At 39.3% G+C, this 25950-nt stretch overlaps 1 protein-coding gene across 5 annotated transcripts in view; it reads left to right on the top strand.

Annotated features, from left to right (window-relative positions):
* The window catches only part of TTC7B (tetratricopeptide repeat domain 7B), a 265844-nt gene that overhangs the window by 155019 nt on the left and 84875 nt on the right, over positions 1-25950 (top strand). For 2 of the 5 annotated variants that reach the window (XM_074996633.1, XM_074996638.1), the window contains 3 exons: positions 3930-4046; positions 11816-11913; positions 19290-19340. In XM_074996633.1, the coding sequence (XP_074852734.1) occupies positions 3930-4046; positions 11816-11913; positions 19290-19340 (266 nt within the window). The remainder of the gene's footprint in view (positions 1-3929; positions 4047-11815; positions 11914-19289; positions 19341-25950) is intronic. The other 3 variants (XM_074996636.1, XM_074996635.1, XM_074996637.1) reach the window with 3 other exon arrangements.

The raw sequence follows: 25950 nt of genomic DNA on the forward strand, positions 1-25950 counted from the left end.
TGTCTAGATATACTGCTGCCAACCCAATGCCTGCTAAGTTTCTTCATTCCAGCAGAGATGCTTGTTGGAGCCCTTGACTTTATGCTTTGCAAATCCTTTGTGTCCCTAGTGTTACAATTTTTTGTAGTAGAGATTAGTTGTTAGTATTAGTTATTCTGTGGGAGTCCCCCCTCCCCCCGCCGCTTGTTTGGTCCTGTTCTTGGGGCATGCAGCACTCCCAAGTGTTCAAACAATGCACTGAGTCCTGAAAACATATGCCTAGTGCATGCCACCTGCCTCAGGTGCCTGGGAGAAGGTCATCTGCCAGATAAATGCAGCATTTATAGTGGGTTTAAGCTGAGAACTAAGAGGCAGAGAGATCAGCGGTACTCCTCCTGATGGAGTTGGTACTTTGGCCTCAGTCCCACGAAGCAGCCTCTGCTCCATTGGTATGCACCATACCAGCCTCAGTTCATGGGGTCTCAGCACCTCACCATGATGACTGGAGAGGTCATCATTACTGATCCCCCTTGCATAAGGCAGGCTCCTCCTGTTGGCACCATCCCACTCTCTGGTACCAAGGAAGAAGAAGAGGGCCAAGAAGAAGGCCTTCTCCCTCCAGAAGGTCCAGCAGGGCCCTGCAGGTGGCCCATACTGCACCAACCATGCCCAAACCAGATATCTTGGCTCCACTCTAGTACCCCAGTTGGGGCCATCAAGTCCATTATCAGTGGACTCTCTGGAACCTATGTTAGTGGAAGAGGATCTGTATCTTCCCTCCATGACAGTAACTTTTGTGGCTGCCTCATTGGTTATAACACCGGCATCTAGTCATGTGGCATCATTTATGGCTCACCATCTGCCACCTCCTGTGTCAGCAGCACCAGGGACACCTTCAGTGCTTCCAGCACTGAGGAAAGCCATAGACCCAGAGCCATCACAGGAGTTTCACACAATATCAATGTCACATTCTCCCACCTGGACCTCACCTTGAATGGGCCCAAATCCCTAACCTTCTTTGCTTCTCTACCACAAGAGTACACAACTATATGAGATTCCTAGGACACACAGCATCTTGCACCCATGTCCTCTGGCACTCTCAACTTTGTTAGAGGTATGGCAGGTGTCAGTGTTCAAGCCCTCTTGAGATCATCTTGACTGTTTGGTGGTTCTGCCTCAGGCATCCCTGGTCGTCTTTAGTTTGTGGCTCCAGCCCCACAAAGTGTGTGCAGGGGTTTCTTTTGCCAGACTGCAGCCAGAGGTTACTCCAGTCACAGTTGCCTCAGATGTAGGATGGGAGAGTGCATTTACATGGCTTTTGTACTCAAGGGCTGTGGACGAGGTCCAAACTGTTGTTGCATATCAGTGTCAGGAAAAGCCGGGCAGTCTGGCTGGTATGCCAGGCATCCCTGCCTCACTATAGGCAAATATGTCATGATGCTGACAGGTATCAGAGGGATAGCCATGTTAGTCTGTATCCACAAAAACAGCAAGAAGTCCTGTGGCACTTATAGTCCAACATATTTTTGGAGCATAAGCTTTCGTGGGCAAAGATCCACTTTGTCAGATGCAACAGACAGAGTGGGTCTTTGCCCACGAAATCTTATGTTCCAAAAGTCTGCTAGTCTGTAAGGTACCACAGGATTTCTTGCTGTTTTTGCACGATCCTGACAGACAACATGACAGAAATATTTTATATCAAACCATGTTTTATATCAAAGGACAGAGTGGTGCTCACCCTCTTCCTTATGCCAGGAAGCCCTCAGTCTCTTGGCCTTCCGCATCCAGCACACCATACTACCTCAGGCCTATTACCTTCCAGGCACCCAGAACAGCCTTGCAGATTGCCTCAGCCCCTTGTTTCAGTCTCATGGATTGTCCGTCCGGAGGGACGTGGCCCTCATCTTTTTCCAAAACTGGGAGTCATCTCCAGGGGGACCAGTTCATGACATACCACAACAGAGAGTGCGACTGTTGATGCTTCCCAGGATTCTGGATCTCATGACATAGGATCACAGCCACTTGCAGTACCCAAGTCTCAAGTCAGTTCACCTAACAGCTTAAATGCTCCATGGCTGAATTTCCCTGAGCTAGTTTTCTGACTTGGGGAGGTCCTTCTGGGCAGCTGTAAACCTCCTACTAGGGTGTGCCAAATAGAAGTGGTTCTCTGTGTAGTGTTTCCCGAAGGGCAAGCTCTCAACACAAGCCCCGACGTACCTTCTGTTGGACTGCCTCCTTTATTCTAACTAGACTCAGGGGCACAGTCCCTGTTGGGGATCCTATTGTGGGCCTCTTCCTCAAGGGGTTATGTAGGCTTTATCTGCAAGTGCAGCACCATCTCCCACCATGGGACCTGAACTTGGTTCTCTTCTGCCTCCTGGCTCCCATGTTTGAACCTTTGGCAACTGCTCCCTGTGCTACCTCTTGTATAAAGTGGCCTTCCTGGTAGCTATTACCTCTACCAGGCCCCCTTACACAGTGTTTTATAAAAATAAGGTGAGGTTATGCTTGCATTCTATTCTTATCCCAAAGATGGCATTAGCATTTCATGTTAATCAAGACATCTTTCTCCCTGTGTTCTTTCCTAAGACTCGTGCCAGTGGCTGGCCTTGGCATGCTATATATATCAGACCAGGCCATTTTGTAAGTCACCACAACTCTTCATCACTATTGTGGAACCTGTGAAGGTACTTCTGATTATGTTGCAACAATGCTTGTCCTGGATCACCTCATGTATCAAGATCTGCTGCAACTGAGACAAGGTACCAGCTCCACCTCTTACAGCTGGTTCAACTAGAGAGCAGGCCTCCTTAGCAGCCAGGTCCGCCAGTGGAGGAGCAATGGGGGCAGTTGCCCCGGGGCCTGGCATTTCCAAGGAGCCCATGGTTCTGGCAACCCTTACTTTGGCAGCAGCAGTGACAGAGCTCTTGGCCCTTTTAAAATTATGTGGCAGTGCTGCTTCTGGCCCTGCTCCTTCTGGGGGGGCATGGAGCTAGGCCACCCTCCCCCATTGCCCTGAGGTCTGTGGTGGCTGTTTGGTGGCATATCTCATACAATTCCCTACCCAGGACACATGCAGTGCAGCAACATGGCCCTCTGTCCACACCTCTGTGGTGCATTATGCCATTATGCAGCAAGCATGACACAGCACTGCTTTCAGCAGAGCTGTTTTGCAATCCAGCACAAGGGTAAGGGCTGACCTCGCCTCCTCTTACACTCTTGGTGAGTCTCATATTGGAATACACTCAAGCAATCACTCAAAGTAGAAAAATGGGTTACTCAACCATTTGTAACTGTTGTTCTGCAAGACGTGCTGCTTGATGTGTTGTGTTCCAGACCCTTCTGCCTCCCCTTTGTTGGAGTCTTCCAGCAAGAAGGAACTAAGTGGGCATCGAGTCGGCAGGTGTATATATAGACGGGGTGTGGAGGCTTCACTCTCTGGGGTGCTATAGCCAACCCGACAGGTACGAATAGGGGGAAAAAAATCTTCCATCTGAAGGTAGCCCATATTGAGAATTACAGGAAAAATTACATGTAGACTCCTGCTTGAACATAGAAAAATTTAATTAAAGAATGCTTCCTAGTTCAGACCAAGATCTGTATGAATATAAAATTTTATGAAAATTAAATTTACTTTATTGTGTGTTTATGCTTCCATGACAAAAAAAATAGTTGTATGTTACCATACATTACTTCACAAATAGGGCCCCTATTATAATTATGTTTTGTATGTGGTAAAGCAAGAGAAAATACCAAACGAATATAGTTACAGGGCCTGGTTCTATAAAATCATTATTTCAGATTCCCCTCCAACTTGGTTCTTTAAAGGTAGTATTGGGAACTTTGCTATTCTAATTTGTTTTCAAATCGTTCCAAGGGTCTCTCAAATGGAAGTTAAGGAGTTTTGCTTCAGTGTGACTCTTCAAAAAAAATTTCCCCTTCTCCATTAGATTACTGTTTTCAAAAGCCAAACTGGAATCCCTGTGCAGAGGCCCAGATGAGGCACTCCTTACCTGCAAACATATGCTACAGATTTGGAAGTCCTGTTACAATCTCACGAACCCAAGGTAAGAGGTTAAAGAAATCTTGGATTTTGCCTCCTATACATGGAAACTCATCAGAAGAATTCTGGTTTGATTACAATTCATTAATTTTTACTCTTGTGTTTTCTGCTAAGATGGTTCTTGGAATATAGTGTATATCTGGTCTCTATTTATGAAAGGTTTATTCCTGGTGAATTGCTCTACAATTTTGAGACTGAAGTGGGTGGTTAATTGCTGGGAGTTATATGACAACAAAAGCTGGAAAGACCTGTTCTAATTGTTTTATTATAATTTGTGTTTATACTTTTATAAGACAAATTAGAGATGGCTGAGACTTGCTGATTTCTGATTTCCAAAGGGAAAAAGGGTCTAAAACTGATAGTTCAATGTATGGTCAGAGTTGCATTTAATAGGGAACTGTAACTCAACAAGTTCAGTTAATAATTGTTAAGAGCATATACCCAACAGTTTAACTATTACTAAAATAAAAGTGCCATTATCATCTATTATCTGGAGAGTAGAATGGGAGACTGCTAGAAATTGTGCATAAGCTACTCCAATGGGGGGAATATTTTAGAGAGCAGGAATGATCTATAGACAAGAAGGTGAGAAGAGAGGGCGCGTAGTTACTTCTGGAACCATGAGTCTGACCTTTAGTCTCTGCTAGACATGGCTTGGCCATAAATTAGAGGAGTTTTGGGGTGTTGTGATTCACAGCAGTTCAGGCTCAGCACAGTGTAGGGAAGCCTCTCTCGCCTCTCTCACTGAGGGCATTTGGTGCAAGGAACTGGCTCTGCCAAATTAACTACGGTTGGCCAGTTAAATCCAAGTCTCTGCCGTAGCATTCCTTTAGTGGTGTAAAGTTCCAGACCCTAACTGAGCACATGGCGCTTCAGATTAATTTCCTTTTTATTGATGAGAATATGAGCAATTCTGCCACTGGGAAGACAGAAGGTTCAGCTTGAACTGTGCCCTCCATTGTGTGCCTTGTCTACCTGAAAAGGTGTTTCTTCCAAATACCTGCCTAATCCCTTGTTTGTACTAGCTATACATGTTGTAACTTTAGGTGTACTTTATAGAAAAATAGATGATATAAGGAATATTTCTGTTTCAGCTAAATTCCTGTAGTGTGTGACAGTTTAAAAAGCATGGCCACTTGGAGGGGTGGTTTGCTGCTGGGGGAGGAGTTTGTGCTGGAGAACAGTACTATATTTTTGTTTTTTCTGCATTAAAGAAAAAAAAATCCTTTTAAAAGATTTGCTGAACAGTCATGAGAGCCATCTGTTCAGAGCTGAGTTCACTTTAGTCTTCAGCCCTGCATTTTCTAAAAGCCAGAAAAACCTTCATTCACAAATTTGGTTACTTAATACTTGAATATAAGGTCCTCATTTTGTGATGTCAAAAATTTTAGTTATGATTATTCCTGTCAAGTATTTTCTTTAAAAAAAATCACGATTGCATAGTAAACTTATTTGTGCTTAATAATGGGTTAATCACACTGTTAAACAATAGTAGGATACTATTCATTTAAATATGTCAGGGATTTTCTACATTTCCAAATATATTGATTTCAGTTACATCACAGAATACAAAGTGTTCAGTCCTAACTTTATTTTTATTACAAATATTTGCACAGAAAAACAAAATAAATAGTATTTTCAAATCATCTAAAGCAGAAACTGCACAGCAATTCGCCAAGATACATGCATTTGAAATTTGAAATCTTGTGTTTATGGGAGAAGGGGTGTGGGGGTGAAGTGCCATGTGGGGGTGGGGAGATCCCATAGCCCTGCATCTGGAAGCCAGCTGAGCAGTGCCCAGATGGCAGAGCCAGCCACAGGGTCCCTGGAAAGCAGACAGGGAGGCCCACAGCCTCCATAGCTGGAAGCCGGCTGGGTAGTGCCCACTGCAGGGTCCCTGGCCAGGGGGCAGGGAGACCTGCAGCCCCGTGGCTGGAAACAAGGTGGGCAGCGCCAGGCAGCAGAGCTAGCTGTGTGCTCCCTGGCCGGCGGCAGGAAGACCCTGCAGCCCCACAGCTGTGAAGCAGCTGGACTCCCAGCCCAGCCCCCAGCGGCAGCTCCAGATGAGGCTGCTGCTTGGTTCTCCGCTCCTCACTGCTTGTGAGACCCGGGAAACTCACCAGCCATGAGCTGGTCAGCTTCCCGGTTCCCACAAGGGGTGGGGAGCTGGAAACCAAGTGGCAGCCTGATTCCCGGCTCCCCTACGCTGGCAGGACCTGGGAAACTGTACAGTCATGAGCTGGTCAGTTTCCTGATCCTGCAAGCAGCGGGGAGACTGGAACCAGGCTGCCCCCCCCCCGTCAGTTTCCCAGCTGCATCCTTGTTCCCATCTCCCCTCAACTTGCGTTAAAATTTGAGTTACATGGGAGTTGCAGGAACGCAATTGCCACATAATTTGAGTGTTTGCTGTACTGCAATTCCTTTATCGTGAAAATTGAACTTAACCATATTTAACTATGTACAAAAAACTGCATCCAAAAATAAAATAGTGTAAGTCTTTAGGGCTTGCAGTTCCACTCAAGTCTTACTTCTTGTTCAGCCAATCGCTAAGAAAAACAAGTTTATTTACATTTACAGGAGTTAATGTTGCCTATTTCTGGTTGACACTGTCACCTGAAAGTGAGAAAAAGGAATTGGAATGGCACTTTTGTAGCTTGAGTTGCAAGGTATTCATGTTTCAGTTATGCTAAACGTATGTATGTCTCTTGATTTGTCAACCACCATCCAGAGGACATGCATCTGTGCTGGTGAAGGCTTCTTCTTGATGATGATTCAAAGCAGTATAGACTGATACATGTTCACTTTAGTTATCTGAGTCAGAAGCCACCTCCAGAAGGTTGATTTTCTTTTTGGGTGGTTCTGGTTCTGTAGTTTACACATCAAAGAGTTGCTGTTTTGACTTCTAAAAGCAAACTTCACAACTCATCGCTCTCAGATTTTTGAGGGCACTTCAGATTCTATACCTTGGGTCAGGTGATGTCTTTAGAAATTTGACACTGGTACCTTTTTTCATTTTGTCAAATCTGAAGCAAAAACGTTCTTAAAACAAGTATGTGCTCAGTCATCGTTCAAGAGTCCCATAGTATGCAAATCTCTCCGAAGGAGTTCAGTCACAAATTTAATTAAATGCATTTTAACAAATGTCATCCCTATGGAAGTATGTCTTTTGGGGTGGTGGCCAAAGTATTAAGTGAAATATCAACGTTTAGTGCATCTGGCACGTAAATATCTTGCAGCGGCAGCTACAACAGTGCCATGGGAACACCTAATCTCATATTTCAGGTGATATTTTAAATAAGTGGCCAGCTTTATGTACTCTGTGTGTGAGCACATTTGTTTATCTTAACGATTGGCTGAACAGTAAGTAGGACGAAGTGGACTTGTAGCTGCTAAAGTTTTAGATTGTTTTGTTTTTGAATGTAGTTATGTAACAATTAATCTACATTTGTGAGTTGCACTTTCACAGCAGAAAGATTGCTCTGCAGTGAAGTGAAAAATACTATTTCATTTGTCATTTTTATAATACAAATATTCATAATAAAAATAATATAAAGTGAGCACTGTGTATTTAGTATTCTGTGTTGCAGTTTAAATCAGTGTATTTGAAAACATAGCTAAACATGTAAAATATTTAATAAATTTCAGTTGGTATTCTGTTGTTTAAAGGTGTAGTTATAACTGTGATTAATAGCAATTAATTTTTGACTTAATTGTGTGAGTGAACAGAAATTAATGGTTGGTGTCACAAAGAAAGTATTCTTATTTAAGGTGGGAATATAGAATAGGAGCAGGTGAATTCTTTGAAAACAACTATTATTTTCATGCCAGCATCCCTCATTTTAAAATAAAAGTTGTTAGGATTTCCAGAATATGCTGCAGAGCAGAATGGTTGCAGTTTACTTGTTAGCTTAATTTCAGCATCATGCCTCCCACATAACATTGTAAGCATATCTTTATAACTTTCTACAATATGCAGTTATACAGTAGAGTCTAACAATTCACAAACTTAATGTTCATTAATTGAAATTTTTCATGAGTGGCTGCTTCCCCTGCGGCCCCAGGCAGGAGTGCCGTCAGCCACCGCTTCCCTCGTCCCTGGCAGGAGCGCCGGCAGCTGCCACTTCCCCTGGGGCCCCGGGCACTCCCCATATTCACGACAAATCAACATTTGTGACGGTTCTAAACATGAAACCCTTGCAAATGTTGAGACACGACTGTACTTGTGTGCACTACAGAAGTCTAATCATGCTTTGCCATTCCTTTCCTGGTGGGCACAGTGCTACCTAACCTAAAAATACTTCAATAAAGTTACAACTCATCCAGATATCAGCAGGAATTCTGACCTGCCCTGAACTATAAAAGCTTAGTATTCTCATTACATTGGGTTTTATACTAGTTCTGAATAATAATAGTTGCCAACTCTATTGTTCTTTGTAGCTCTCCCTAAAGAACCTGGGAGCCTGTATCTCCTTATTAGATACTAACCTAGATTTTGAGGCTGCTGATTTTCGTAAAATAACTCTAGCAGTTCAGTTACAAAAAATCTGTATAAAGTAGAATCAGGATCAGAGTGGGTCTTGTGGGGGCTTTGAATAAATGCAGTGACATTGGAGACTGGGTTTTGCAAATCATGTCATATTGGCACTCTTGCAGGTATGATGGTATCATGCATCCCCCTTAGATGCTTCCCCTCATACAGTATTGACAGGATTGTGGTTATGGTACATGCAGTGGTTATGGTACATGCCTGTCCTATTGTAGCAAATTGCATTTTCACACCAGTAGTAGTTGAACATTGAGCAGTATTATAATTAGAAGGAGTTTTCCTTTTTAATTTGAATTGCAGAATGAAAGTTCCCTTTCCTGACTTGATGTTGGCACATGCTGTATCCCAGGTTGCAATCAGATTATCTTTTGTAGGAGAAGGTTGGACTCAGTGTCCCCATTAATGTTACTTATGAGAATAACTGGACAGAACACATGAAAATAGTGGCATGGTTTTGATCTTACAAAATACAAGAAAACAGTCTGCTCTTTGTTATTGAGAGTCATTTCCATCACATAAGTAAATGTTTGTTTGCTAATTAGCTATAAATCCTTACAATTCTGCTACTCTTTAATTCCATTTTTGTAGGGTATAAGGCTTGTAGGATTAAGAAGTAATACTTACATCATATGCAGTGCATCTGTAGTCTAGTTGCTAAAGTATATTGAAAATTGCAATAGCCTCTCTTTTTTTTTCTTCTATTTTCTCTCCTTAGTTTTGCAGTATAATGTATTTATATGAAAATAGTGGCATGGCTTTGATCTTACAAAAAAAAAAAGAAACCAACTCAGTCTAACTCAACCTAATTAAGGGACTATGATGTACATATGGATAACTTTCGTTCCATTTCTGTACATTCAATAAGAAAGAGATAGGACACACCTGAATTAGGAGCAGTGCAGGACATTGTCACATTTTGGTTTATTTTGGAATAAATACAAAATGTGAACTAAGTATGAAAGGAAACAAGAGAACCACCCAGAAAGTCAGTGCAATAATTAAAAGGTAGTTCACATTAAATGTTGTTCAGCTGCGAAACAATATTTAATATAGCAGTTACCAGAAAATGTGTGTCAACTGACATAACTGTATCTGATAGTTTGTATCCAAGAAAATTCCCTTCTGTTTCCTGTGATTATTGTAATAGCATTGCTTGCATAGAAATTACAGTCTAGTAATAACATTACTGTCATACAAGATCTCTTTGGTAATATTTTAGCAACAGCTGCATAAAGAAAGGAAACACACTGGGTTTAAAGTGTGTAACTATAATGAGTTTAGTAGCTGAATTGAGAGAAAAGGGCAATACATTTGAATTCAGAAGGTGGAGGCCATTTTAAAATTGGGACAGATGTAAAACTGGCACAGATTCTGATATCAGACTCCATTTTATACTAATGAATTGACGAGTTACTCTTAATTCTCACTTTTGTGGGAGGAGAATTAGGCAAGAGCTTATACCCTATTAAATAGGGCTGGCACAAATTAGAGTTCCATTGGACATATGATTTTAAAAAGTGGGGAATTAACTGTGGGAAAAATACCAGATTAACAATCCTAGAAACAGAAGTTATGTATTTATTCACAGAATGCTTAAGGCACAGACAATATCAATTAGAGTTTTCCCTTACTGTCCCGCTAATATGCCTCACTGCCAACATGGAAGATCATTTCAGGGTGAGAGGAAGTGTATTCTTCATTTCCATTAAATCCTGACCCTACTGCTGAAAATGCCAGGCAAGTGACTGTACAGTTGACTTATTTGTAATGTGAACTAAGAAATAGACTAATAGACTTTTTTCCTCCACATATAGGTAAGGCCCTACCAAATCCATGTCTGTGAAAAACGCTTCATACACCAGCAAATCTCCTCCGTACTCCCACAGTGAAATTTGGTCTTTAGTGTGCTTTTACCCTATTCCATACAGAGTTCACAGGGGGAGATCACCGTTTCTCACATTAGGGATCCTGATCCAAAAAGGGAGTTGAAGGGGATAGATGGCTGTTGTTCTGGCATCCTGCTCTGAAGGTAGTGTCCAGTCGGCATCAGTGTGGAAGTAAGGGTGGCAATACCATATGATGTCACCCTTACTTCTGTGCTGCTGTCTTTTAAGCTGTGCAGCTGGTGAGTTGCAGCTGCTGACTGAGGGCCCAGCTGTTTAGCAGCAGAGAAGGGAAGGGTGACAGTACCGTACCATGCGATCCTGACTTCTGTGCTACTGTTGGCAATGACTGAGTCTTCAGAGCTAGACTCCAAAGCCAGCGGGCACTGCTGCCCCGCTGTCTGTCTGTGAAGGCAATGCTACCACAAGCAGCAGTACTGAAATAAGGGTAGCAGTACCACAATTCTCCCTACAATAACCTTGCAGACACTCTCACATGACTCGTTTTTGGGTCAACACCCCTGTAATTACACCACAGTGAAATTGCAGATTTATAAAGTTGAAACAATAATATTTACTATTGTAAAATTCTATGACCATGAAATTGACTGAAGTGGCCCACCAGTTTGGTAGGACTTTACATACAGGCCACCAAATCAGCCAGCTGGGTAGCATTGACTTCAATCAGTGCCAGACTAACTAAACTCAAATATAGTGAACCTGAGATGGAAAATTCTTACAGTAATTCATTATCAGTCTCCTGTATCATCTGTGTTTATACACAGGTTTCCTTAAATTGAGAATAGACCTGAATTGATTCATCTGCAAAATACCTTCTTTTCTTCAGATCCCTGCTTAAAATTCTGGTCTTTAAGCAGTTCTTTTAGTATAACCCCCAGTTTCTCTTGAACTTTAGCTCTTTGTCCTATGTTCTCGTTTGGATGTATTTAAATTTTGTGTTCTTGAGGACTGTTATTATCTGATAAATTGTCTCATAAATTTACCGTATTGTGCACTAGTTTAACAATTTCTGCCTGAGAATATACTTGACTTGTAAAGCTATAACATTATATGAATCACTTTAAATATTAGTATATTTTTGTGCCCATTTTGACTGACTTTACAGAACAAGACTTGTTAAAATATTTATAGATTAAAATTTTAGTTAGTTTTTATTTAATGTAGTTTGAATAATTGGCTGTATTTAATACTAAACTTTGGTTATGACTGTCCCACATATTTTTTGCAAGAAGACGTGAGGAGGGACATTATATTAATTGTATCGCCACAGTTAGTATTTGATTTTATATTTTAAATAACTTGAACTTTAATATTGTCTTACAGTGATTCTGGACGTGGGAGCAGTCTGTTAGACAGAGTCATTGCAGACAGACGACAGCTCAATACAATTACCTTACCTGACTTCAGTGACCCTGAAACAGGTGAGAATGAATGTCTTCAACAGTAATGTGGCAAAGATAAATATATCTCAGTATCATCATTCAAAATTTACAAGATAAAAAGACCAAAGTTCTCATATAAGCTGTGACTATTTTTGCTCTGCCTATTTGAAAAGTTATAAATTAAAAATAAATAAGTAAATTGTGGTACAAAGTTTATTTCAGGATATTCTTGTATTACAAACTTTACTTTTTATTAATTTAATTTTTAATAAAGTTCTGATTTCCCCAGGCAGCCAATACATTTGTATTAATACAATATATATGTAAATATTCTGAAGCGTTACCATACTCATTAAATATCAAATGATGGGTAAAAGTTGACATGCTGATTTAAGTAGGGGCTGAGACTTTGCCCATTCCATTTCTATTTAAGCATTTCTGAGTAATTTTTTTGTAATATTTAAACAGCTAGGAAAACAAATAGAATTCCCTCTCACACCTTAAAAAAATCTTAATTTCTGTAGCTGTTTTTGGCACTGCATATTTGAGAACAGATTTCATTGTGGAGCTGGGTTCACAATAGAAGTTAATAGCTTTTGACATGTTAAGAGTAATAAATATTTTGAGTCAAATAGTGAACTTCTCATTAAATGCAGTGCAAAATAAAATGCTGCACAGATGCAGTAAGTTAAATTTACAGTGTCATTACATGTGAGGACATATTTGTGCTGTTTAATTAGTCTATTATCTTATATTCACCTATAATAATGTAAATAAATATACCCAAAAAGACTTTCTAAACCAAAAACTCATAACGTCAATGAATGCATATTCAGTTCTAAGAGAAACTCTCACAAATAGAAATAATTGACATTTGGTTATATAAGTTTTACTAACTTTACCTGAAAGGATACCATAATAAGCTTATCCTACTCTATATCCTATTGTATCACAAATGTGCAGAGATTTTCCTTAGCTGGCTATTTCCTTGCTTTTGTGGATTTATAGCAAAACTAGAACATACTTTTCATATTGTCTTTGGCACATAAATTTCTTGTTTACTTGGGCTTCAATGTAAAATGCTTTTGGAAAGAGTTACCAACCCGACATGTCTTTATGACATTTTGACAGATGAAAATTAAAATTCATCAATCTGTGACTAGTTGAAATATAATGTAATAGTATTATTCAACAGTCAAAAATTGTGCATGCCTACTTTATTTCTGAAACCATCAAATTGAATCAGATGTGCACTCTCACATGCACAAAGAAGTGCATTTTTACCATTATAATAGACATTCTGTTGTAAATGCCTTATTTCAGAATTATAAAGACATGATGTCGTGTACTCTGCCATAAAAAGAAGGCTGTTATTTATACAGTGGAATTTTTCTGCTTTAATGTTCATATTTGGACTTGAAATTTATAAAAAGTGTTTAATTAAAAATGGCAAATTCAGCTTGTGATCACTTCACATTCTGGTCTAATTCACTGCTTTTGTTTTTATCAAGCAAATAAAAGAAATGGGTATTAAAATTTAAAATCCAGCTATTTACATGTGCAAAGAAACATTTGTTTTTTAGTGAGTACTGATATTCTTTGCAGAGCTTTGGGACACCCTATTTTACCTCTCCAGTTTCTCAAACAATGAACAGTGATCACCTTTATAGACTTAATTCTCTTGAGAGACCTTCATCACTTACTGTTAATCGACCAGATGAGTCGCTGTTAAATAGAGATGTGTCTGGATCAGAACACATAATCTACAACCCTGTGAGTTTTCAGGAAGTTTGCATCCAACTTTTCACTTCCTTGTGGGGGCTTGTGATAGGAATGGAAATGTAGGGGTCTGGACTGGACCTCTCAGAACAGGACCAAGTTTACCTAAACCATCCCTGACTGTTATTTGTCTAACATGTTCTTTAAACTGTCTTGAGCTAAAATTGGACCACAGGATCTCTACAAAGTTGAACTTTTTGAAAGTTCAGATTTATCTCATTCTGAATCTGAACTACCAGCACCTGGGCAGAGAGGAGCCTGGGGGTTAGTAGAGAGAAGGAAAAGTGTGTAGTAGAAAAGAGGTCTTCCAGGAACTGGTAGAAACTCTTCAGTCACTCTCTGGGATCAGATTGGAAGGAGTCCTAAGATGTATTCAGTTGTGGACAAAGAGAGGGTTGAAAGCTGAAACTCAAGAGAGGCAGACAGGGGTTTACTCTGGGTTTTGCTTTGTTTTGTCTTGTTTGGGGCTTGGGGTGGGAAGTCCAGGGGAGAGCCCTGGAGGAACTAGCCCTGCAAGAAGAGTGAACTTTGGCTTCGAGAGAGGCTTGCTTGCACGCTTGGTAGTAAGAAGTTCTGGGAGATGACAGCAACTAGTTTGAGAGATTGAAACTTGACTGCCTATCTTGGTGTCCCTGAACTGGGACCCAGTACAGAGAGTGGACCTGGGTGCCTCTGTTAGTCCCACTGCTAAGGTGGTATGAAACTTCTGAGAACAGGGATTGATGACTGGAAGTCTGAATAAAGGGCATATGAAGCATGGAGCCCAGGATCAAGGGTAGCAGATTGAGCAGAGGCTTTGGAAACTTGTTTGTTGGACTTCTTTTAATCCCAGAAGGGACTGGACTGAATTAAAACCTGGCTGGAAGCTGTACTCATAAGAAGACTTAGAGTCAGAGAAGTATGTCAACAGGGGGTGCTAAATAAGAGCCTATTATGCCTGGCCCAGCCGCAAGGGGACATCAGCAGAGTCCATTCTTTGTTTCCCTTTTTTCCTGATTTATGAAGTATAAACAGTGATTGAAATGTAACAGTTCAAAGGGTTTTTGTTCTTGCTATTGCTACCAATAATAAAATTAATATTCTAGCAGCAGCCAAAGACTTCAGTAAGGATTTAGGGCTTATTGTGCTGAATACATGAGCAATGCTGTACAAGCTCATTGGTGGGAACAGTCCTTTCCCCAAAGAGTTTAGAGTCTCACTTAGAAATTTGGGTTTTCTACTATCCTTTTTATCTGGAACGCTGTGTAGATCAGGCATGGGCAATAAAAAAGTGGCAGCCTGCCTGGTTTGTCCCTGGCAGGCCACTGCCACTATATTTTCCTGAGCCTCCATAAGTATTGGGTGATTACAGCTCTTGTTGGCTGTGGGTCGCAGTGACACAAAGCAGCTCAAACAGTGACACCACTTACACTGCTCCCTTTGGCTGTGAATATCGATTCACAGCCAACATAAGCTGTGATCACCTGATACCTGTGGAAGCAAAGGTGAATGTAGAGGGAGGCCTGCCATGGACTAACCCTGGCAGATCAGATCCAGCCCACGGGTCAGCGTTTGCCCACCCTGATGAAGATGGATGAGGAAGTAGAATTATGACTCTATGGCCGTGTCTACACATGCCCCTCCCTTTCAGATGGGGCATGTTATGAGGCATTTTGGAAGAGGTTAATGAGGCACTGACGCATATTCCGTGCCTCATTAGCATAATGGCGGCCAGTTGTGCTTCGAAAGTGCTGCTTTTGAAACACAGATTGGCTGTATAGATGTGGGCACTTCAAAATAAACCCCACACTTCGAAATTCCCTTATTCCCAAAACAAATTGGTAATCCCGCCCCCCACCCCAAAAACAAAGTGCCTGCATCTGGACAGCCAGTCTGCATTTCAAAAGCAGCACTTTTGAAGTGTGATTGACTGCCATTGTGCTAATGAGATTCTGAATATAAATGTCAGTACCTCATTAACCTGTTGTGAAGTGCCTCATTTACATGCTTCTTCCAAAAGGGAGGGTATGTGTAGACATGGCCTGTAAGTACCAAAGAAGTGAAACTTAGTATGTTGATTTGAGGAAAAAACGTTTTAGATAGATATCATAAAATTCCTTGATTTTTATTTTTAATAACATTTATTTAACTGAAATGTTAGGAAACATTTGGAGGAAGAAGTCTTAGGCAATAGTAGTGCAGGGGTGTTCAGTCTTTGTGGGCTGAGAGAGCTTCCACTCCAATTCAGTAGTTCTTCCAAAAACATGGAAGAGCAGACTTTGACATTTCTGATAGTTTTAAGGTAGAAAAGATCAGGAGAAAAATCTCTATGACTTTGATATTCAGTTCTTCTTTATATGTCAGATAAAAACAAAAAGGGAGGGGAGGAAGTTGAATGTAACTCCATTTGGTTGCATCTACACTTGCATTCCTCTTTCAAAAGAGGCATGCAAATGAGGGAGATAAAATGCAAATGAGGTACAGATTTACATATCTGGCACCTCATTTGTATAGTCTTCTTTCTAAAGAGCTTCTTTCAAAGTAAGCAAAGCAGTGTAGATGCAGCTCTTTCAAAAGTAAACCCCATCTTTGAAAGAACCCTTCTTCCTTTTTTTTTTAATGGGGGAAAAGGGTTCTTTAAAAGCTGGGGTCTACTTTCAAAAGAGCTGCGTCTTCACTGCTTTTCTTATTTTGAAAGAGTATGCAAATGAGGCACCAGATATGTAAATCTGCACCTTATTTGCATTTTGATTTCCCTCATTTGCATACCTCTTTTGAAAGAGGAGAGTAAGTGTGGATGCAGCCCTTGTGAGCCAAATTTTGAGTGATGAGTCCCTTATCCACAAGCTGGGAAGTGTACTCAGTTTCTACTAACTTATGGAATAAAAGACAAGAGCTAATAGTCATACCATAGGCATTGTCTAGCCACACGGAACATGTACCAGTTCAACTAAAATTTATTGTAAACTAAAATTCTAAACAGATGTTAAAATCCTGTGTAAATGCTCTTATTTTCAGATAAGTTTTTCACATGTCAATTTAACGTAAGTCAGTTGCTTACAAACTTAAACTGAAATAAGCTTATCTTAAAATAAGCATTTGCACAGGGATTTCCATTGGTTTAGCTAATCAGGTTTAATTTAAATTACACCTTTGCAATTTTGTTATGTAGACAAGCCCAGAAGCTCTTCTTCTTATAAGACTAAAATGTTGGTGCTAGTCTTCTAATCAAATGACATGTTATATCAGCCCACCTACAATCTTTCTGCGCTTTCAGGTAGACACCATATTTTCAGTTCACACTAGTCAGCTTATAATTCTGGTGTCCTTAACTCTGAGGTTCTACTGTATGTCATTCATTATGTGGTAGTTTTAGTTCATTTAATTTTTTCCTAACGTAATAGAAATTAAAATTAGTAGCTGGGGTTTTTTTTTTGTTTGTTTTTTAAATCAGGTTGTGTGGTACTTGGCTTTGCCTCGAAATGAGTTTTGGCCATATTAAAGAAAATTTGCTTTCCAAATTAATTTATTTTGATTAAATGTGTTTTTCTTGTATGTAAAGACATGTATCTTCGTATATAATGGAAGATAATGAACCTTGTTAGGATGTTTAAAGAAAAAACAATACTTGTTTGCAGAAACCATCTTTATACTACTGAATAGTGAAATAAATGCTTTGCATTATGTCATTTTTTTATGGACATTCAAACGTCTATCAAGTCTCTGAATGTTTTTTCTTTTGTCAATTTTTTTTAAGCTTTTAGTACTTCCTCATCTCTCTCAAGAAAAAAATCTCCACTTCAGTTCTTTTCATCTTCACCTCCTCCTCAACCTGATCGCAAATCTGATACCTTTGCTGCTCATAATGCAGCCTATCCATGTTCCTGGCCTGACAGGCCTTCTCTCTGTAAACTGGTCGTCTCCTTCGGATAGACATGTTAATTGGCGCTTTGTTTTTTCTCATAATCTCCATAAGCAGTGTTTCCATTGAAAGAATTTTAAGCAGCAAAACATGAGCTGTAACGGAAACTTGCCTATTCAGGTGCACTTCATTAACTAGTGGAGGAGGGGGAGGAATAGCAAAAATACAAACATCAGTAGTGTATCTGGGGATTTTCTTAGGTAATATTGGAATGCCCTACAGTTTTGAGTGGATTAGTATCTCAAACTCCGGGATGTGGCACAGTGTGATAGCTGGGAGGAGAAAGAGCTTATCAGTCAGTATTGCTTTAGGAAGTACCTGTTACATAACGTTGCCATAAAGCATTCAGTGTTGAACCTGGAATAGACATTTCAGTTTTTGGTGCCATTTATTTCATAGGAATATAACCATCTACAATGTATGCCTTTTTCATCCATAAATTGTAATTTATTTTGCATTGTTGGACTCCTCTTTCACAACTGTAATAACTATAATTTAATAGCTCTTGTTTCCTGAAACATTGCACCAAGGAGGAAACTGCATCAAACAATTTGTGTTTATTTTGCATATTGCTAAGGTCTTTTTTTTGATCTGTCTTACTGAACTGCAGTCAGTTGAGTTCTGCTAGTGTAAACCCTTTGGAGGCTTGATTCTTCTCTCACTTAAAACCTACAAAATATATCAAAATAAATCTAGTGCTGGTGTAGTGAGCTCTTTTTAAAATTAGTTTTCTAAATACTTTTCTTAGTTTACATTTCTCCTCTTTACTCTAGATTGATTACTATTGATGATCCTAGTTCTTATGGCCTTAAATATAATACAGTTTGGTTTCACTGCTATACCACAAAAATCCAGTGGTCTGAATTTTAGTTTTGGTGTTGGTCAATCTCCACTCTCCTTGATATTTTGAATACTGAAATCTCTGGAGGGAAGAATGTTTCTATAAACTTCAAAGTACTTAAATACAAAGTCTTAAGAAGCTCAACTCTGTGTTCCATCTTGTAGCACTTAATACCTGACTAATTAGTAAAGTGTTGTGTTTTTTGCATTGTGCTTCCCCCGGGGCATACTACTATAAAATGGTACTTCCCATGCAGTATTATACTGTTCTTTGTGGAGTTATGAGTCACCAGGCATTCCACAGGGATGCCTGAAATATAATGAGAAATTGCAGAAGTGCAAATGCAAACCAAGTGGTATAAAGTCTGAGTTTTTTCCATTTCTGATAAAAGCTACACTCTTAATAAGGGGAAAGGCTTTCTAGACTGCCACAAGGGTAAGGAAATTCATCTTCAGTGCTGACTGGGTATAAAATCAGAATGTCAGATTCTTACATGGAGTGTACACAATTGTTGAGATTCAAAGCTTCGGGTGTTTATCCCCTTAATGCTGGTTGAGTAAAAGTTTAGTTCAGCTCCTCGTAGCTTCCTAGTATAAATTACAGAACTGAATATCATTGGCTGCTTATTTCATTCAACTCTACAGCTCCCTGTAATAGAAACAATATACACGTCACAAATGTTTAGTTCCCCTTCCTACACTAGCGAAAACCAATGATTTCAAACATTGTGGCAACCCCTCCTTTTCAAAACCTTTACTGAACACTGAAAGTAATAAACCTGATTTCAATTTGAAGATTGACAAAAGTCTTTTTGTTTTCTTGGAGCTTTTAGTTTTTATATTTTGTCTTTTTTTAATTAAGATTTTAATTTGTGGTTTGATCTGTTGTTCAAAGGTAACCCACCAGATGCTTACTTTCATGGTTTTTACTCCCTTTTTTCAGTTTGTAAGTAGTATTCATTATACGGGTTTAATTTTCATTTCTAAAGGACTTAAAAATCATATATTCCTCCACCACAGAATGTAAATGTTGTTTATCGGCAGTGGAAGTTTGATTCAGTGTGCAAAGTGCAGCTGATGCTGTTTACCCATTCAATCACCCTGAGGGCTGTAATCTTACAAAATCTGAATGCACTAAGCTAGCACTTTAATTATTAAAGAGGCAGTATTCCTTTCTGGAGGGCTGAGAATAAAGATATTTCTGAAAGGTCTGGCATAGAATAATGGTCATTCACTGGTAATTTTTGTTATTAAGTCACCACTGTTAGTAATCATTACAGTGGTCTAATATGTTACTATTATTAATTTGCTTTCCAGTGCAACTCAGTGGGCTATTACTTTCTTTTCTGAGAGGTGTTTGATTCCTTGGAATAAGGATTATAGAAGGAGATCTTAAGACCTCAACAAAGAAAATAAAATACACCGCATAGATCAGTAAAGACATTTAAAAGTCTAAAGTGTAGCCATGTTAGTCTGTAGCTTCACAAATAACAAGCAGCCCTGTGGCACATTAGAAACTCATATATTTGTGAGGTCATAAGCTTTCGTGGGTAAAACCCACTTCTTCAGATGGAAATGGAGTGGAAAAATAGAATCCTGGGTTTATATATCAGGAGATGAGGTGTATGGAAAGGAAGTAACTACTAGTGACAGGTAACTTCTCCCACTCCCTGCTACATAAGCCATATATTTAGACAATTTATCCAAGATACAAAACAGTTTTTGTGCGACCTTGAGATTGCTATAATCAAACCCATTTTAAGATTATTGTTAGTCTGTAATAAAAAATTGTCATTTATATTTTCATTGCCATTTTCAATTTGAAATATGTTTTTCCCAAGTAGCAGAGATATTTTATTGCCTAAGGGGGGAAAAATTATGAGGAATTGGAAAGCACGGTACATATTTCACTCTATCATTTGTGGTCAGTACAAATAGACCTGTGAAAATCTGAAAAAGAGTTCTGTCTAAGCTTGAAAGCTTGTCTCTCTCACCAACAGAAGTTGATCCGTTAAAAGATATAACCTTTCACACTTGTCTCAGTGCACTGTTATTCAGGGAACTAAAAGAGAGGGTGTGCTAATTATATCAATTTGGCTTTCTTGAGATATTCCTCTGCCTAAACTGATAAGTTAACATTGCAGCTTCTTTGTGAGGAAAAGTGTCTCATATGCCTTGTGAATATTCAGCAGGAAGAATGTAAATTTCAGTTGGAACATCATCTTTATTTAGCCCTGCAGAAGGTACTGTCTTTTTACGCAAAATGTGTTTGCTTGCATTAGCACACAATCCAGTGCATGTTACACCATTAGTATTGCTTTATTGCCTTGCTTTTTGTGCATGTAAATTGGGAGTGTTTTTCATCCTGCCTGAGTGTTTTTGTTGGATTCACACCTCTCTTGGCTTGAATAAGACATTGTTCCATTAAATTTGATTTATAAAACAAATTTCCTCTTCTATGTTGAGAACAAGAATATATGACAGACTCTGATGAAGTCAAGTATTTTTAAGGAAATTATTTGGAAAGCCATAACATTCTCAGTGTTGATAGACATGGATTTTATTGTAATTTCCTTTTACATAGGGATACTTATTAACAGAGTGTGGAAGAGACAGTTGGTTTCATCTAGGCTTCAGGATAAGATGCCATTTTAGAAAGATAATCTAAAAGAAAATTTTAAAGATAACATATAAATTTAGAGAATTGCTGTATTTGCTGAAAATGAGCAATAAGCAAGTCTTTGAGAAGGAAGTGACTTCTCAGAGCAAATACCAGCAAAATGCAGATGATTCAGTAATCACCTTATCACAATGGCAAGCTTCCTTGGTAGTTTGTTCACATTATGGCTGATGAAGTCTCCTGCTGAATTAAAAGTCTATTGATTAAAACATTCAAACAAACACAGGCTGATCCCTAAGCTAATAAAAATGATGATAACAATTCTCTCTTTATAAATTCTGGACAGCAATTGTGACAGGTAACTTAGACAGGAGTAAAGCAACATATTTCTTGATAAATATGTGCCATGAAATAAGAAGTCAAACAGCAAACCTTGCACATCATTTTACAATCTCTGAGGTAATAACTATTTTCAGATATAATTCAGGTGGTACGAATTGTGTAAGGTTTTGAACGTGCAAAAATGTGCAATTGAGATAATATTAATACAAAAGATGAACCCTAGTAAAAGTAAAACTAGACAAGCTAAAGGTGATAGCAGAGCTCCATTATACTGATAGATTGACTAGTTTTCTTTCCCAGACTCTTCATGTATTTTTAAAAGAATCTTTCATTTCTTTTTTTTTAAAGGAAACAATAACCCTTCTTTAGTTTTTCACAGTATTCATATTTAAATCCTGATTACAGCAGTTGTGAAACATATTCTCTGTATGTTTTATGATAAAGAGACTATGGAGTATTTTACAGCATTTCAGATGGACACAAGCTAGCCTTCACAGTGGATTCTGGCAGCCTCAGGAGGGATTAAAGAATACGGAATGTGTATATTCCTGTTTGAAGCAGTGAGAGCAAACCTGCCATAGCACCTTCAGAAGATGGAAGGGGGATAAAATTGAGTGAAATGCAGCAACAGAACCTTCCTGACAACTGGCAAGGGAATATGATGGGCAGAAAGTCTATAACCATACAAACAAAATGAAGAGAAATCTGTGTGATGCTGGAGAGACAACAGAGTTGAGTGTTCAGTAGAGTGGAACAGGAAGACAAAATGTAGGCAGTTAGCAGCATAGCAAGTGTGAGATGTAGAGCAAGAAATCTGCATTTTAAATAAGAAAACTTCTGAAGAAACTGTAGAAGAAAGGCAGAAAGAACTTTGAGCACTCAAAACTCTGCTTTTAAGAGAGATATTCTCAGTGATTCTTAGTTGTCCACAGGCTGTTCAGAAGAACTGTGTACCATGCATTTCTGCGGGAAGAGCCACAAATGAGCCAAATGTTAATTGTGGTGATATCAGAGAAGCATGAGGTACTGTGGGATTTGGGTCTCAGGAACAAGCATGGCACATGGCCAGGATGTTTGACTTCATAACTGAAAAGACTGTGTGACTATAAAAAGGCATAGCCTACTCATGACGAATCTTCAGTGGTGGTGTTAACTAGAGACCCACATAAAATAGGAATTACCAGAGGCTGCATTAGGCTATTCCATCCTTAAGAGAAGGGGTGTGAGAAACTACTTGGAGACCATAACCCTCAGATGTTCAGATTAGGATGTGTCAGGGCTGCCTGCCCACTCTGACACTCTGGCTATGTCTACACTAGACCAAAACTTCGAAATGGCCATGCAAATGGCCGTTTCGAAGTTTACTAATGAAGTGCTGAAATACATATTCAGCGCCTCATTAGCATGCGGGTGGCCGCAGCACTTCGAAATTGATGCAGCTCATCCAGATGGGGCTCCTTTTCGAAAGGACCCCTCCTACTTTGAAGTCCCCTTATTCCTATGAGCAGATGGGAATAAGGGGGCTTCGAAGGAGGCGGGGTCCTTTCGAAAAGGAGCCCCGTTTAGATGAGCCACATGGCGGTGAGCCGTGTCAATTTCGAAGTGCTGCGGCCGCCCGCATGCTAATGAGGTGATGAATATGTATTTCAGTGCTTCATTAGTAAACTTTGAAATGGCCATTTACATTGCCATTTCGAAGTTTGGGGCTAGTGTAGACATAGCCTCTGAGTGCAGAATGTGAGGTTCCTTAAAAATACTTTGCCTGTAAAGGCTCTGCTTAAAAAGCTCCCCAAGGTCACCAGTTCCCTGATCCTTGCTTTGTAGACTGCCACCACTCAAGTGGAAAAAAAATCCTTTAGCCCAGAAAGACATACTTGGGATGTCTCCCTATGGTGTACCCCGAGCTCTTAACCCTCCCTTAGAAGAGAACTACAAAATGGAGCTGCAATCTGATATCTGACCTTTCAGTCTAAGTCATGAATATACACAAACTCTTTTCTAGGACACCGTGGGACCAAATCATTACCTTAAAAATAATGTATTTACAAAACAAGAGACAACATCTCAAAAACACTCCAGTTGTGGCACAGAGAATTACTCTCCAGGTTTCAGCTTTGAAGTTGCAGAGTAGGGGAGGGGGGGAAATCAAATCATTAGCCAGAGCAGCTCCACACTAATTTTAAAATAATCATAACCTGATTGTGTCTGTTTAAACATTTCCCTTTTACTTACATATCTATGGCTGATTATGAGATGGCCAGGAGATTTACTGGATTCATCCCAGCTGCTTAGGAGCTATCATTTCTCTCTGTCCCTTCTGTAGCAGCCACATAGATAAAGACCCCTCAGACAGCAATTGTTCTCATTTTAAAAGAATCTCTCTTCAGTCCCTTGGCTTACCTGGCAGCCCCCTGCAGAGAATTGTCTCTAAGAGTTAACCCTTTTGCTGCATTCATTCATTACAGGAGGCCGGGGCGGCGGGGGAGGAATAAAAATGGTGTGGTTCTGATCTGTTAATTTGGATAAATAGTGCCAAACCTAAACTATGTGCTTGACTTGTTTTCCTTTGCTCTTTGAGAGCAATTAACTGTCAATTCTGTAAGCCCTATTGAGGTTACGTAAAGCTCCTCAGCCTCTGAAGCAAGTTGAAGCAAAGAGAAGTAAAAGAACAAGAGCTGTGTTTTTAAAAAATGCTTAAAGAAGTTAGGCATCCGAATCCCACTGAGCTGGCTTTTTTAAAATTTAAAATGCAGCATAACCACTGTTGAAGACAACGTGGACTATCTTGGAAAGTTTGGAGAGAGGGTTTTATTCATACGGGATAGCTAAGGGAGTTTTGAAGTTGATTTAATTTAAAAAGGTTATTATTGTTAGTAGATTAGAACTGCAATCACTTCTGAAATAATGTGAAATTCTTTGTCCATTATTTGATTCTAAATGTTTAAAAGCCATGATTAAATTTTAAAATTCCTCTGAGTCAGGTGTATTAATCTAGAAAATTAGGAGGTCAGCATTTTCTGTTTATTCAATGGAATAAGGAAATGTGTAACATTTGGATATTTTAAGTAGGGACTTGAATATTGAAATGCTGCTTGCATATATTTACACAAAACAGCAAAAATTTGTGTGAATTGCTCCTTTCTAAAAAGATTTGAAAAATGAAAAAGTCAAGAAGGCATTCTGCAGCTCCAAATAACAAGTCTGAGATAGGACTCAGTTGTCAGTTACCTTGTTCTGATTAATCAAGTCTCAGTGAGATTTTAGAACAATTAAATAGTAATTCACCAGTGTAGGTAATATTCTCCCTATATTACAAGGAACTCTAATATGAAATTGTAGTTGGTATGCACTGTCACTTAAATTAGGCTTTGTATCAAATGCCTGAAGGGTAGCTAATGTAATACCAATTTTTAAAAAAAGACTCGAGAGGTGATCTTGGCAATTAAAGGCCAACATGCCTAACCTTTATACCAGTCAAACTGGTTGAACCTATAGTAAAGTACAGAATTATCAGACACGTAGATAAACGTAGTATCTTGGGTCAGAATCAGCATGGCTGTTATAAAGGGAAGTCATGTTTCACTCATGCTTTAGAGTTTTCCAAGGGTTTTGTCAAGCACGCGGACAAGAGTGATCCAATTAATATATTGTAACTGGTCTTATGTAATCATTCATCGGATCAGAGAGAAGATCATTTCATGGATCAGTAACTGGTTAAAAGATAGGAAACAAATGTCATTTTTCACAGTGAAGAGTTATAAGTACTGAGATCCACCAAAGATCTGTAGTGGTACTTATGCTGTTGAACATTTTTATAAATGATCTTGGAAAGTATATAAACAGTAAGCTAGCAAAGTTATTCAAGATAAATAAGTGCAAAGCTGACTCTGAAACAGGTATAAAGGAATCTCCGAAAACTGCATGACTGAGCAACCAAATGGCAAATTAAATTCAGTCTTAAGTGCAAAATAATGCACATCAGAAAACATAATCCCAATTAAATATGCAAATTGGTGGGTTCTGCATAAGCTGTTACCACTCAAAAAAAAGTTTTTCAAATCATCATGGATAGTTCTCTAAAAGCACTGGCTCAACTGTGCAAGCGTTAGTCAAAAACCTGACAATGTTACAAACCATAGGTAAAGGGATACATAAGTCAGGAACTATTCTGATCTCACTGTATAAAGCCATGGTTCCTGAACATCTTGAAAACTGTGTGCAGTTCTGGTCAACTCCATCTTAAAAATGACAAGAAGTCCTGTGACACCTGATAGGCTAACAAATATTTTGGAGCATAAACTTTTGTGGGCAAAGATGTGTTTCACCAGTTGTACATCTGATGAAGCTGGTCTTTGCCCATGAAATCTTATGCTCCAAAATATCTGTTAGTCTGTAAGGTACCACAGGACCTCTTGTTGTTTTTGAAGATACAGATTAACTTGGCTACCCCTCTGATATCTTAAATATTATTAATTGGAATTGAAAAAGATACAGAGGAATGAAATAGAAAGATTAGGGTTATAGAACAGCTTCCTGGGGTGAGATTAAACTGGGTCTATTCAGTTTAGAAAACAGACAGCTATGGTGGGGTATG

Source organism: Carettochelys insculpta, chromosome 6 (genome assembly GCF_033958435.1).
Source record: "Carettochelys insculpta isolate YL-2023 chromosome 6, ASM3395843v1, whole genome shotgun sequence".
NCBI classification, from domain to species: domain Eukaryota; kingdom Metazoa; phylum Chordata; order Testudines; family Carettochelyidae; genus Carettochelys; species Carettochelys insculpta.